The 14,443-nt window shown below is 49.5% G+C and overlaps 4 protein-coding genes across 4 annotated transcripts; 2 read left to right on the top strand and 2 right to left on the bottom strand.

Moving 5' to 3' along the window:
• Positions 1-235: 235 nt before the first annotated feature.
• N7481_003498 (uncharacterized protein) lies at positions 236-4,393 on the bottom strand (the record flags this gene model as incomplete). Its single annotated transcript, XM_057262717.1, has 4 exons — positions 236-727; positions 811-1,565; positions 1,644-4,299; positions 4,352-4,393. 4 exons carry the CDS (start codon positions 4,391-4,393, stop codon positions 236-238), a joined length of 3,945 nt encoding a protein of 1,314 aa, XP_057124378.1.
• A 648-nt stretch (positions 4,394-5,041) lies between these two features.
• Positions 5,042-8,197, top strand: N7481_003497 (uncharacterized protein; the record flags this gene model as incomplete). The annotated part of the gene is made up of 5 exons (XM_057262716.1): positions 5,042-5,428; positions 5,590-6,058; positions 6,129-6,383; positions 6,457-7,126; positions 7,213-8,197. 5 exons carry the CDS (start codon positions 5,042-5,044, stop codon positions 8,195-8,197), a joined length of 2,766 nt encoding a protein of 921 aa, XP_057124377.1.
• Positions 8,198-9,618: 1,421 nt separating this feature from the next.
• Positions 9,619-10,717, bottom strand: N7481_003496 (RNA-binding protein; the record flags this gene model as incomplete). The annotated part of the gene is made up of 4 exons (XM_057262715.1): positions 9,619-10,074; positions 10,143-10,242; positions 10,296-10,352; positions 10,632-10,717. 4 exons carry the CDS (start codon positions 10,715-10,717, stop codon positions 9,619-9,621), a joined length of 699 nt encoding a protein of 232 aa, XP_057124376.1.
• Positions 10,718-11,696: 979 nt separating this feature from the next.
• N7481_003495 (putative mitochondrial carrier protein) lies at positions 11,697-14,439 on the top strand (the record flags this gene model as incomplete). Its single annotated transcript, XM_057262714.1, has 7 exons — positions 11,697-11,801; positions 11,868-12,185; positions 12,266-12,541; positions 12,607-12,743; positions 12,808-13,009; positions 13,850-14,218; positions 14,362-14,439. 7 exons carry the CDS (start codon positions 11,697-11,699, stop codon positions 14,437-14,439), a joined length of 1,485 nt encoding a protein of 494 aa, XP_057124375.1.
• Between the last annotated feature and the right edge of the window lie 4 nt (positions 14,440-14,443).

Raw genomic sequence — 14,443 nt, 5'->3', positions numbered from 1 at the left:
CCTTAAATCCGATGGTGCTTGATTGTAGAAACGAGTATCTTGACTGCCCCTCTACATACTCGCCTCATGTGCCGTCGTATAACTTGCAACCGACCCTCCCCGCCACGCATGACGGGCATCAGGTTCATTCACCAATTGAGTCCCCTCCCCAACCGGTCCCCATCCACCACCACCAGGAGTCCGAATAATAATTCGTTCACCCGGCTGCATGATAGTCGAATTCTTCCCTCCCAAACTAATACACCTCTCCCCCCCAACTCCCATCAGGTTTCGCAACCCTCCGAATCCAAAGATTCTGTCCACACTGCGCATCCTCACCCCCCTCAAGTCCATACGGATGATAAACCCGTCGCTCAGAGAGAATAGAAACCTGAACAGGAATGCGAAACTCGATATCCCGAATAACTCCATCTCCACCCCGATGCTGGCCCCTACCCCCAGAATTCGGCCGCAGACTGAATTCTCGAAGTAAAACGGGATAGCGACGCTCGAAGACTTCCGCATCCGTGATTCGAGTGTTGGTCATATGGGTGTGTACTCCGGATGTTCCCTCCCAGTCTGGTCCTGCACCGCTGCCGCCGGCGATGGTCTCGTAGTAGCCGAAGCCCTTCTTTTCGGCCTCGCCTGCGCGGTTACCGCCGAAGCCGAATGTTAGGTTGTTTGTGTCGCCTTGGGAGGCGGCGCATGCTTGGAAGCATTTTAGGATTACGTCTGTTACTCGTTGGCTCTGGGACGGGTAGGTTAGTGGATGTGAATGTGAATTGCGAGTGTGTGGTTTGTTAACCCCGGGCTGGGTTGGGTTGAACTCACCGTTAATACGTTGCCTCCTACGACCGCTGCGGTCTCGGATGGGGAGAGGAGACTATTTGGCGGAATTCGAACACCGATTGGTTTCAGACATCCCTGGTTGAGGGGGATATCTTCTGAGATTAGGCATCGCAGACAGTATATGATTGCGGAGTATGTAACAGCCTCTGGGGCATTGACGTTGCCTATATTGCCGTCAGTGATTTTGGCTGTTAGAAGACCACTCGATCTACTGCGAGCGCTGTTGAGTGGAGTGAAGTGGACTATCATACCGTATACCTCCGGACCGGTCCCTTCAAAGTCGAACATCGCTTCGCCTTTCTCTGCATCGATGGAGATCTTTAGTTGAATGGGGGTACCATCGTCCATATAGTCAATGGCACTGAGATCCCTGCCCGAGAACTTTTGACTGACTTCCTTCAAGAGATTCCGCACACTGAGTTCGGCATTGGCTTGGATCTGATGCATGTAGAACAGGACCACGTTCTCGCCGTATTCTTCAATGAGGGTATTTATCAATGTGATTCCTTTCTTGTTGGCTGCAATTTGGGCTTTGAGATCGTTCAGGTTATCTGCGAGACACCGGGTTCCACTGCACTCGGGATACTGGGCAGGTTCGTCGTAGAGGAGTTCCGTGATACGCTTTTCGTTGAATTTGCCTTCTGATACCAGCTTCTCGCTTTTGATGCGCGCGCCTTCTTGGTAGAGTTCTTTTGAATGGGGTGGCATTGATCCGGGGAGAATACCTCCGATGTCAGCTGGAGCAGAGTTAGAAATGAAAAAGAAAAGTCCTTTGAATTATGGACGGAGGGAGAGTGGAAAGGAAAGGACCCTACCATGGTGTGCTCTTGAAGCCACATAGAAAATTATCTTTCCTTCGCTAAAAGCCGGTTGGATCACTGTGATATCAGGAAGATGTGTTCCACCCCGACACGGCGAGTTGGAAACCAATACGTCCCCAGGTTTCAAATTTCCTTTCCAAAGCTCGGCTTGCATTCGTACACATGTTGACATGCTCCCAAGATGAACCGGCAAGTGAGGTGCATTAGCAACCAAACCACCATCCGGATCAAATAATGCGCACGAATAGTCAAGTCGTTCCTTAACATTCGTGCTAACACTTGTTTTCTGCAAAGCACGACCCATTTGCTCCGCAATTGCCATGAATCGATGCGAGAAAACGCTTAACAAGATAGGGTCCACGGCATCGGTGCTGATTGAGGGCGGATTGGAATCGGATTCTCCGATATTGATGACGACGTGGGTCTTTGTTAGTAGTGCGTAGGCTCCTGGAGTCACCACGATCGTTTGGGTGTCGTCTGCTAAGATGGCTGGCCCTTTCACTCGGTCGTTTATTTGGAGATCGTCCAGTTTGTAGATTGGTGTTTCGTGTCGACCGCCTTCGAAATATACTTGGGACTTTCGATATTCACGGCCCACGACGTCGATTGGCTTTGATTCTCGGAGCTGCTGGTCGACCGTCTTCTCGGATGCTTCAAAGGTCTTCCCGATCCCGCGTACTCGGACATCATCGACGATTATATCGCGGTCTGGAAGAGTGAAGCCGAACTCTTGTTCGTGCTGTTGCACAAATGCTTTGCCGAAGGCCCAGTCGTCGCCGCCGAAATGCTCATCTGCATCTTCTCTACTGGGCCTTAGGATCATCAGAGCAGATTCTGTACCTCGATATCGCATGTTGAGATATTCTTCAAATACCACAGATTCGTCTTCAAAGCCTTGCTCCTTGAGTCTTGTGGCAGATCGCTGCTTCAGCTCGGTCATTTTCTTCGCAAGCTCTTGCAGAACTGCTTTGTCGTCATCACGCCATGTCTTGGATTCTGGCTCCTGGCTTTCATCAACGACATCCGCCAATGCCATTCCGTATGCGGACAGGACGGACGAATACCGATGGATCAGAATTTGGCGAATGCCGAGATTCTCTGCGATGGCTACGGCATGCTGGCCCCCAGCACCCCCGAAGGTGGCCAAGCGATGCTTCGAGGTATCGTGTCCTTTCGCCTCAGTCAAGGATCGAATGGGTCGAGTCATAGTTTCGTTGGCAATCTTGATGAATCCAAATGCAACTTCATCAGGTGACATTTTGTTGCTGTGACCACTCGACGCAATTTTCTCATTAATTTCGACCGTGAGTTTCTCGAATAAGTCACGACTTGCTTGCTCATCCAAGCCCTGATTCTCGTCTGGTCCAAATATCCTTGGAAAGAAGTCTGGAATGAGTCTGCCTAGAAAGAGATTCGCATCCGTCACCGTCAAAGGTCCACCTTTGCGATAACAAGCAGGTCCCGGATGGGCACCTGCAGATTCAGGACCGACGACAAATAACTCATTGCGATAGAATAGTCTGGAGCCGCCACCAGCTGCGACGGTATTGATGTCCAGCTGCGGAGACTGGATAGTCACTCCGGCCGTAGTGGTCTCAAACACATGTTCATATCGACCAGAACCGTACCTACTAACATCCGTGCTGGTTCCACCCATATCAAAGCCAATGACAGGGATTTTCGATACAGGATCATAGGATGTCAATGCGTATCCCACAACCCCGCCTGCTGGTCCTGACAGAATCGCCCGTAGTCCGGAGAATTGGTCCACGTCAACTAATCCTCCATCCGATTGCATGAACTCGCATCGAGCACTGTGCGAACTATCTTCACGCTTCACACTCTCACTCCCAAGACCTCCGGAGAACCCGGCCTGAAAGCCGGAAATATACTTCTTTATCGTGGGTGTTAGATAGGCATCGGCGCAGGCGGACGTTGCTCGCGGCACTAATTTGATCATGGGCATCAACTCATGGCTCAGGCTGACATGGTCGAAACCGATTTCTGTAGCGATTCGTCCAACCAAAGCTTCGTGGTCGGGAAATGTGTAGCCATGCATAAGACAGACTGCTATACTTCGAATTCCTCGATCATAGACTTGTTGAAGCTGTGTCTTGATCTCATTCTCAGACGGGCTTTTGAGAATACGGACTGCTTCGGAAGAAAGTCCGCGTACGACCTTTGCATCGCTTGAACTCTGCCCACGCGGATCTGTATCCGTGACATGCCGCTCCGGATCCTCCGCGTAATCTTCCAAAGTAACCCGCTCCTCAATCTCAACCACCTCCTCATAGAGCACCTCAGGCCGTTGAATAGCAAGATCAAAGATTTTCGGCCGAGACTGATTCCCAATCTGAAGGCAATCTCTAAATCCTTGGGTTACAACCAGGGCGATCTTTTCTCCTTTGCGTTCGAGTAAGGCGTTGGTTGCTACCGTTGTACCCATGCGGATAGATTTGATCAGGGAAGTGTCGATGGCTTCTCCTCGGGGAATTTCACGGCCCGTGACGATCGATATGATCCGTCGAATTCCTTCAAGGGGTGCATCTTTGTAATTCGCTGGATCTTCGGAGAGAAGTTTTATCACGATGTCGTCTTCAAGTCGGCCTGTTCCGGGGTTTCCTACGCAATCTGTGAAGGTGCCGCCTCTCTAAATCATGTCAATGTTGATTCTATGGACTTTGGGAGTGGGTGCATCTTACATCAATTGCGATAGAAATACCCTTTTCGTTGGAAGACTGCATGGTGAATTTGATGGGGGTTTACAGAGGTCTAGAGTGTATCGGACGTGATAGTTGATACCATGGGCTACGTCACATACCTCGGGTCCCCTCAATCCCCTCACATAGTCACAGAGCGGTGTGAGGGGAATCACCAGTCATCAAGAGCTAACCAATAACATACTAGGTTATCGTACTCGTACAAAAATACCCCTTGAGCCACAGGAATCTGCGACTCACTGCCACATTTCTATTTTAGTGGTAAGATATAACAAAATCAAACTAGCAGTCGCGCAGGCTATCTGACATGACTTTGCTTTTGATATACGCTGCAATACCATACGCTAAGGACTAATATAGCTAGTGTAAAAGACGAGTCGCTGGTAAACATATGGGGGCCAAAAGGTGTAGAACAGAAGTGGTAAAAAGCCTGGTCTTGCCTGTCCGGCGCTTGAGGCTGAGCCGTTATGGAGCGCCGCAGCTGAGCTCTCCCCACGTTGCCCAATTTGCGTGTTTAACTCTCTTGCTTCTTTCTACCCAACACAATTCTGAATCAGTCGATGATACTTGCGATGTTCATGGGTCACGGGAAGACTTTGCCTCCAACCGCCAAGTTCTACTTCTGCAGGTCTTTCTTCGCTGAGTAGACGCATTCCTCCGAATCTCTGCCAGATGGACAGCCCTCCACGAGACGGGCATGATGAGACAGCCCTATCTCACTTGCCAAAGCGACAAAAGACCCTCCACCGTGGTGATTTGCCAGCCGCACGACGTGAAATCTACACTGTCGCATGGATATGTGCGCTGTCGATCGAGATGGCAGCGGCCCGGGCCGTACTGGACAATATTCACGAATCTCTACCTGCCCTTACAGACGACAGCAACACATACGTTTTAGGGGACATCCAGAGACATAATGTTGTTATTGCGTACCTACCAACAGACCAGTATCGAATTGTCAACGCAGCGAACGTGGCGACGAACATAAAGCGGACATTTCCCGCAATCCGAGTTGGTTTGATGGTTGGTATTGGCGGTGGTGTTCCGAGTAAGGTTGATGTACGACTGGGCGATATAGTGGTTGGGACCAGGGTGATGCAAGTCGATCGGGAAAAATCATTCATGGAGACCAAGAGTTGGAACGAACAGCGATCCCCAGGATTCCTCATCAATTACTTGGGACAGCCGTGACGAGTCTCCGTGCTAAACACGAGCTCGAGCCAAGTCGAATTCCATCTATTCTCCAGCAGAAGCTTGAAGAATATGGGTATGGTTGCCCAAGCTCGCCAGATCGTCTCTTCCAGACGGATTATCATCATAAAGTTCCGGAGGCCAACTGTGATGAATGCGACGACTCAAAGCTGGTACTGCGAAGTGTGCGGCTGTCGACAGATCCAGTTATCCATTATGGTGCCATCGCATCAGGGAGTCAGGCCATTAAAAATAGTGTTTTCCGAGACAAAGCTGCACGGCAACTGAATGTTATCTGTTTCGAAATGGAGGCTGCTGGTCTGATGGATATTATCCCTTGTCTCCCAATTCGGGGTATTTGTGACTATTCTGATTCACACAAGAGCAAAGAATGGCAGAAATATGCCGCAGCCACTGCAGCCGCATACGCAAGGGAATTGCTCGAGGGTCTTCCTGTCACCGAAACAAGTAAAGAAGATGTCTATATACCTGTCCCCGGTAAGTTTCTGTGTGTTGGAAATGACATTGTGTTGGAAATAACGTTGACTGGGTCACACTCGCAATATAGATCAGACCCCATCACAGAAACACCGCAAGCTTCTACTAGATTCCTTCAGGTTTGAGCAAATCAATGCTCGAAAAATAACCGTTGAAACGGCCCACGCTAAAACATGTCAATGGTTTCTCAGTCATCCTGGTTATAAGGCATGGCTAGATCCAGAAAATCTAACCGATCGTGGATTTTTATGGATTAGCGGCAAGCCTGGGGCTGGCAAGTCGACGATCATGAAATTTGTCTATTCGAAAATGAAGAAGCAGGCCCGTTCCAGGACTGCCGTCACTGCATCATTTTTTTTTCAACGCCCGTGGTGAAATACTAGAGAGATCTGTGATAGGCATGTATCGATCATTGCTGCTTCAGCTACTTGAAGGATTTCCCGACCTACAGACACTATTAGATGATCCTGAGCTCGTTCCTGCCCAGGACCAAAGTGCTTGCCCTTCTTTGAATATCCTCAAAGACCTCCTTCATAAAGCAGTTTCCCTCCTGGGTCAACGTTCATTTACATGCTTTATCGATGCACTTGATGAATGTGACGAGCAACAACTTCTGGATATGATCCAATTCTTTGAAGACCTGTCAGAACATTCCACAGCCAAACGTCTCCGGATCTGCTTTTCCAGTCGGCACTATCCCTATATTATGATACGACATGGAACCCGACTTACACTAGAGCATCAACAAGGCCACACAGAAGACTTGCAAGCTTACATCGTGGATAAACTTCGAACTGAAGACCCCGATATTGTCCACAAGCTTCTCCAAAAATCTGCTAGTGTTTTTATGTGGGTGGTTTTGGTTGTCGAAATTCTCAATAGGGAGCTTGCAAGAGGTGCAATGTCCCTTGACAGGAAACTTGAAGAGCTCCCAAGTGGGCTGAGCAATCTGTTCAAGAAAATACTGAAACGTGATGATGAAAATATGGAGGGGCTCCTGCTTTGTTTTCTTTGGATTCTTTGCGCAAAGCGACCTTTACGGCCAGAAGAATTCTATCATGCTCTTTGGTCAGGCCTATCATTGAAGAGTCCGAGTCTGGTAATAATAAAATACCAGATGCCTTTGTCCAGGATACTAGTAACAGCCTCCCCAGGTCTTACAGATATGTTATCAGTTGCTCCAAGGTATTGGCTGAGATCACAAGATCCGACAAGCCATCAGATCAGTTCATCCATGAGTCTGTTCGAGACTTCCTTATTAAAGATAGGGGTCTTTATGAATTGTGGCCTCAGCTTGGGCTTGATTGGGAGAGCCCCAGCCATGAAAGGCTCAAGGACTGCTGCAATGCCTACATGAACCATCGGGATGTGTATAATCTTTCTTCGATACTACCGCCATCTGTTGGGCGATCTAGCATAGAAGATGTCACGAAAGTCTCAAGCAACTACCCATTGTTAGAGTACGCCAATCAGAATATTCTCTACCATGCCAACGCCGCAGCAAAACTGGTTCCTCAAGACGATTTTCTTTCCTCGCTCAAAATATCCAACTGGGTTAGGGTCAACAATCTTTTTGAAAAGACCCGGATTCGTGGGTATACTCTAAGTGCGAGTCTTCTTTACATTCTTGCAGACAACGGATATCCTGAGCTTATCCGCACAAGAATTCGAAATTTCCCAGAAATCGATATACTTGGTCAGAGATACGGACACCCACTGTTCTCTGCCCTGGCACGTGGTGACAAGGCGAGTGTTGCAGCTCTTTTGAACCTGCCTTCGACCATTTATGATGGAATCGACATCACAGAGGGCCTGAACCACAGAAAAGACTTAGAGGGATACAAAAGCCAAACGCCTGTTACTTGGGCTGCAGATAATGGGCGAGTAGTCCTTCTTAAGCTTCTTGTTGAACGAGGAGCAGATGTCAACGCTGTCGGTAGAACTGGATGGACACCACTTTTACTCGCTTTGAGGGGTGGCCATGAGGTTATCGCTAAGCTTCTTATCGACCGAGGAGCAGATGTCAACGCTGTCGGTAGAACTAGATGGACACCATTTTTACTCGCTTTGAGGAATGGCCATGACGCTGTCGCAGAGCTTCTCCTTGATCGGGGAGCTCGGGCTGAACCACCAATCTAGTGGCATCACGATGTGTTTATGTTCAATACACAGCCTCTGCCTAGTTTTATTTCCTAACCCCACAGCGCCCCTTCTGGTGCTATGCCAGCCATAGAACTTGTGCTTAGTATAAACAGAGTAGTCACAGGCATGAAAAATCCTGATAATGTGTTTGTTAGTAGGCTTGTTTACATAAATTCTCTTCTCGCCTCCTCGCTTCTTTACCACTACGCACATATCATTGGATTTTATGCCTCTATGTACAGTATTTAAAGTATTGTGATATTGCTTAATATAAAGAGTATGAAAGGAAGAAAGGGAACCTGTCGAACCTGTCGAACCTGTATATATTCCTGAGCTTCATCTTCCCGGCGACCACGTTTGTATATAGCGGATACGAAGCGCCTCCATACTAGCTTGTAGATTGAACGAAAGCTAGGTAGGTTTTCCTGGTAACTACTCGGTATTTAGGTTTATTAGTACCTACAGTTGAAGGGCGGATGTTGACTCTCAGATTGGACACTGACACGGGCCGTTTCCCCCGCACGAAGGATTTCCTACGTCATTGGAGAGCCTGAGCCCTCACTTGGGGTAAAAAAATAACTACATCTCGATCTTGGAAAGTTACCGCTGTGGGTATTGATTAATTAGTATTGATATAATTTTGCTATCCACCTTCCCTACGAATACCTTGCAAGCATGCATACGACTCTACATTGTAAAAAGCGATATCGACCGAGAGCAGTCGTCGAGGGGGGTTCCGATCGATCGTACGGGGCGAGGGGATTTGGCTGGGATTGGAAAATGGGAACGGAATCGCTTTGGATTAAATTTGCGAATAAGACGGGAATGGCGGACGGTTTGGGTTTGGTATTGATTGGTATTCATCGAGGGAAACGCAAGGACGAGAGACGGGCGAGGATGGGACACCTGGAACACGATCTGATCGCTCGACGTTCGTTTCGGGGCTGCTGACCAGGATAAATACCGACACCCATAAAAGAGATCTCCAAAAAAAGTAAAAAAAAAAGGTTAAAAGAACAGAGAGCAAGAATGGAAGCGGAAACGGAAGGAAATAAAAGACACAGGGGAGTCAACACCAATACCAGCACGGGATACCGGAGCCGGATAGAATGTTTGACAGGGGAATTAGGGAATCAAGTCAACCTGGCGCAAAGAAGCCATGCAATGAGACGCTCGAAATCGGGGGACAATCGGCGGCAGTAGTGGTCAAACGATTTCCAAAACCCTTGTGATGATCCGGGGCAAGGCAGTTGTCGAGTTTCAATCTCTATGGGCGAAGTGGCTTGAGATGGGATGGTATGGCGCTGAGTCGATCGATCTACTCAGCAGTATCAAGCTCATCATGAGCAGAAGGAACGGGGTCCAGGGGTACTGTTAAAGGTAAGCTAAGAGCTTGGTGGGGCTTGTTTGTTCTATACTTAGAGTGACGTACCTTTCCTGTCTTCGCCATTGGTAACAGGCTCACGCTCATCCTCACGGGGCTCCCGATCATCCTCACGGGGCTCCCGGTCATCATCGCGTCGTTCTCGATCTTCTTTGGTATCGCGCTCGCGGTCTTCGGGGCTGCGGGAACGATCACGAGAGCGTTCACGCTCCCGACGATCACCATCGCGATCACGGCGCTCATAGTCGCGGTCACGGTCACGGCGCTCATAATCCCGATCGGCGGCGGGACGATCGGTGTCACGCTCATATCGATCGTCTCGGCGGGGAGAATAATCTCCTCTGCTGCGACGGGGAGATGGAGAGCGACCGCGGCGGGGAGGAGTGCGCTCACGACGGCCTGTGCGTTCACGACCATCACGGCTATCACGGCCATCACGGCCAGGGCCGGAATCGAATCTCCAAGAGGCCGAAGGGGGTGTGCGTGCCCACTATGGGAGGAATCGAGGTCAGACTAGCTGCATTACAGGTGGGGTGGGAAGAAAGGGCAAGAATATACCTCAATTTTCAGGAGGTCGTCGCGTCCAATACGCTTGTTGTGCATCTCGTGGTATGCATCATCCGCATCACGACGGCTCTCGTACTCAACAAAGGCGAATCTGGATGGTTGTTAAGATAATGAAAAATGAAAGCTTGATGAGCTCGGACTTACAGTCGACTGGAAGGTGTGCGGGGGGCCGGGATATCACAGCGGACAAGACGACCGTATCTGAAAAGGTCATTAGCTTCTGAAGGTCATATAAAAAGGCTTGAGATCAAAAGGTTATAGAGACAGATGAAAGACGACCAATATTCAACATCCAGTGGGAGAATTGGGGGATTGAGAAGCTCGAGAGTCTCGCTCCAGGAGGATAGCCGATTCGATCATGCACGGGAGAATGACATTGGACGTTTTTGGGGTGTGGAATGGGGGAGGAGGATAAGGCGGAAGGGAGAAGCGACCGAGAAGCCGTGGGCTTAAAAACGCGGAGGTGTAGCCGTGACGTACCGTTCGAATTCGTAGGCGAGATCGCGAGCTCGGGTACCGTGGCCAAAGCCGGTGACATATAGGGTGGTTCCCGATCGAGAAGACATGACGGATAATGAAGAATCGGTGATGCCGTAGAAGGGAGGTAGTATTACACGAAGGGGTGAAAGAAAGAAATGGAAAATGAAGCTGTGGACGATGGAAGGTAGACGGTAAGGCGGTGGCAATGGGCAGTATGAGTACGGTTGGGGAGAGACACCACTGACGACAGTGATGAATTTGTGTATAGTAGAGCGAGGGAGAGGAGAAAGGAATGTAGGAGAGAAATATGTATTAAAAAGCTGGTGGTTATGGGAAATACCTATTTACTCAGTCTTGCTACAAAATCAGGTGTAAAGGAAGGGGAAATAATACTCTAACTATAGAACCAGGCACGCGTATAATGTATAATGCGGGCTGGGCTCGGGAGGTACCGCGTGGACGGCAGTCGGGATTGCCTTTGCTGGTTGGAGGTTTCCACTCCCTTGCCGTCTCATCTCTCCTCTCTCGGTCTACCCCAGTCTTTTCCCCCCCATCTTCCTCCATTCGCAACTACTTGAACTTACCTCAAGTAGTAAAAGAGTGTGTATGTGTCTGTGCGAGAGAGAACCGATCTAGCTCTCAGTTCAACGTGGTCACAGAAAAAAGCAACATTCAATACGCTCAGCTCATCCAGCCCCCTCTTCCGACTCTCCTCTCCACCTACCCTGGTCGTCATTCCGAGCTACCCTCGCAATCGACATTCGAGAATCAAAACCAAGAACTACCGTTGGGTCTCCGATCTCTATGATGGACCTGTAAGATTTGACCTATCGTGAAGAGAGCGAACAACCTTCATGGCCAGCGCGACCCACGTCATCTTGATTTCCGGTGCTTTCACTCCTATATCAGCCTAGTGATACCATCTGATCGGCTATTCGGCATTCATCCTACCTCATTTGCGACTAGAAGAAGTGAAAATCAACGCATGGGAAAATAATTGGCTCGCCTGATTCAAGAACACTTTGGCCTTTCGATCTGACAGTCTTCGATGTGGATACCGCCAAAATGAGCCTCAACCCCCAGGAAGCACCCCGAGAGGATGGATCAAAGGGTACATCCAAGCCAACTCTACAGTCAATTCACCTTCCCTCATCCTCACCCTTGGTCCAGGTTAGTGTCTCGCTGTCTTCCATTGCCCTTTCCTCATCCCTCTTCTCATCACTCACATTCGGCTAGGATGCCCTCCCCGCGCAACCCTCCATCCTGCGACGAACACAAAACAAACTTGCCGAGCCTATCGTTGCCGCATTCATGGCAGGTGGCGTAGCTGGCGCCGTATCTCGCACAATCGTCTCACCATTAGAACGTTTGAAAATTTTACTTCAGGTCCAAAGCGTTGGCCGAGAAGAATACAAATTATCTATCTGGAAGGCTCTGGGGAAAATGGGCCGCGAAGAAGGCTGGAGAGGATTCATGCGTGGAAACGGCGTGAACTGCATTCGCATTATTCCTTATTCGGCCGTTCAATTTGGGAGTTATAATTTCTACAAGAGGGTACGGTACACCCACGCAGTCCCTAGTCCCCACCCCCTTCCATTCTGCTCGGATTTCAAAAACTGACGAGTCATCAAAAGTTCGCTGAGTCTCCCAATGGTGACATGTCTGCTTTCAGCCGTCTCGTGTGTGGTGGCATCGCAGGTATCACCTCTGTCACCGTGACATACCCTCTCGACATCGTCCGTACAAGACTCTCAATCCAGTCAGCGTCATTTGCCGATCTTGGACCGCGAGAACAGTCTCAAAAATTGCCTGGCATGTGGACTACCATGGTCACAATTTATAAGAATGAAGGTGGCATGACGGCGCTTTATCGGGGTATTGCCCCAACCGTTGCCGGTGTCGCTCCTTATGTAAGTGAAGTGGTTGCTATTCTGATTTTCTGCTTTGCACATGTCACTAATCTGTGATTTTCAAGGTTGGTATGAACTTCATGACATATGAAGCTGTCCGCGAATACCTAACTCCGGACGGGGAAAAGAATCCTAGCCCATGGCGAAAACTTTTGGCAGGTGCTATTTCCGGGGCTGTGGCCCAAACTTGCACATATCCCTTGTGAGTTTGAGATTCTTGGTTATGATTCCACCGGGTCAACCTTTCATGCTGACTTGTGCAACAGTGATGTTCTACGTCGACGCTTTCAAATCAATACCATGTCCGGAATGGGCTATCAGTACAAATCGATCTTTGATGCGATACGTGTCATCGTGACTGAGGAAGGAATGCGTGGACTTTTCAAAGGCATTGGTCCCAACCTTCTCAAGGTGGCACCCAGCATGGCGAGCAGCTGGCTCAGTTTCGAATTGACACGGGATTTCCTGGTCAGCCTGAGCGATAGAGATGATTAGTTACAATACACCTAGAAGTGCTCTGCCGTCAATATTGTCTGGCATAGATGGGCTGCAACTGATGTTGTTGCATTTTGTATTATTGTGTTGTCTTGTATATAGCTGATTGAACAAAGAAAAACAAAAACAATTCAGAGGAAACTAAAGCGCCTAAGTCAGAGCCACCCGGTGTAACTTAAGTGCCATGCAGTACAATTCCCCAGAGTCACCAACTCGGCTAACTACAAGCGGTTACCTCAAAACTAGGGTGGCGCTAAGGTTACCTAATACATCCGAATTGAGTCTAGCCCGGTCCACCCAAACTTGGAACATAGTCATGTGACTCCTTCCATCTTAGGACTAGCGTAGGGCACAACCCGCACACAGCCGCCAGCCGAGAGTGCAAGACCAAAAACCTCCTACACTTTCCAGACGGGAGCGACAGCAAGTTAACTAACAGGTGTTCAATTCATACAGCAGCCATGGGTATGTGCAACCCCTACAGACGATTCATGACGCTCTAATCGACTCATTCGAATCGCCTTATTCCCTTCCTTTCCTTCATATCCCATTCGATTTCAACCTGGCTAATCAATATTCGCAAATTCTCAGGTATCGACTTGGACCGTCACCATGTGCGCAACAGCCACCGCAAGGCTGCGAAGAGCGACAACGTTTACCTGCAGGTGCTCGTGAAGCTGTACCGCTTCCTTGCCCGTATGAATCCCCTCTCCTGAAAAAACCAAGACGCCCCGGAAAAAGAAACCTGCAAATTCTCGAGCGGAGGCGAAATTTTGATGGAATCAAAAAACTGACCCGGTATATCACACACAGGCCGTACCGAGTCCAACTTCAACAAGGCTGTTCTCCGCCGTCTCTTCATGTCGCGCATCAACCGTCCCCCCCGTCTCGCTCTCGCGCATTGCCGCCAACATCTCCGAGGCCCAGAAGGGCAAGACCGTCGTTGTCATCGGCACCATCACCGACGACAACCGTCTCCTGAACGTCCCCAAGCTGTCCGTTGCTGCCCTGCGCTTCACCGCTACCGCTCGTGCCCGTATCGAGAAGGCCGGTGGTGAGACCCTCACCCTGGACCAGCTTGCTCTGCGTGCCCCTACCGGTGCCAACACTCTGCTCCTCCGTGGCCCCAAGAACTCCCGTGAGGCTGTTAAGCACTTCGGTTTCGGCCCTCACTCTCACAAGGTGCGTGACTACAACGAACTCCCCGAAATTGGAATTGGATTGGCACAATGGATTTTTTTTCCCCTCGTGGATCCGGGATCCGATTTTGATTTTGATTTGGATGTGGACGGATTGGCTAACCTTTTCTTTTTAAAACAATACAGAAGCCCTACGTCGCCAGCAAGGGTCGCAAGTTCGAGCGTGCCCGTGGCCGCAGACGCTCTCGCGGTTTCAAGGTCTAAGGGA

The sequence above is a fragment of the Penicillium waksmanii genome, assembly GCF_028829765.1.
Source record: "Penicillium waksmanii strain IBT 27052 chromosome Unknown utg000004l:1.0-5674109.0:1.0-5678898.0, whole genome shotgun sequence".
Taxonomy (NCBI): Eukaryota; Fungi; Ascomycota; class Eurotiomycetes; order Eurotiales; family Aspergillaceae; genus Penicillium; species Penicillium waksmanii.
This window is presented reverse-complemented; position numbering and strand designations above follow the sequence as displayed.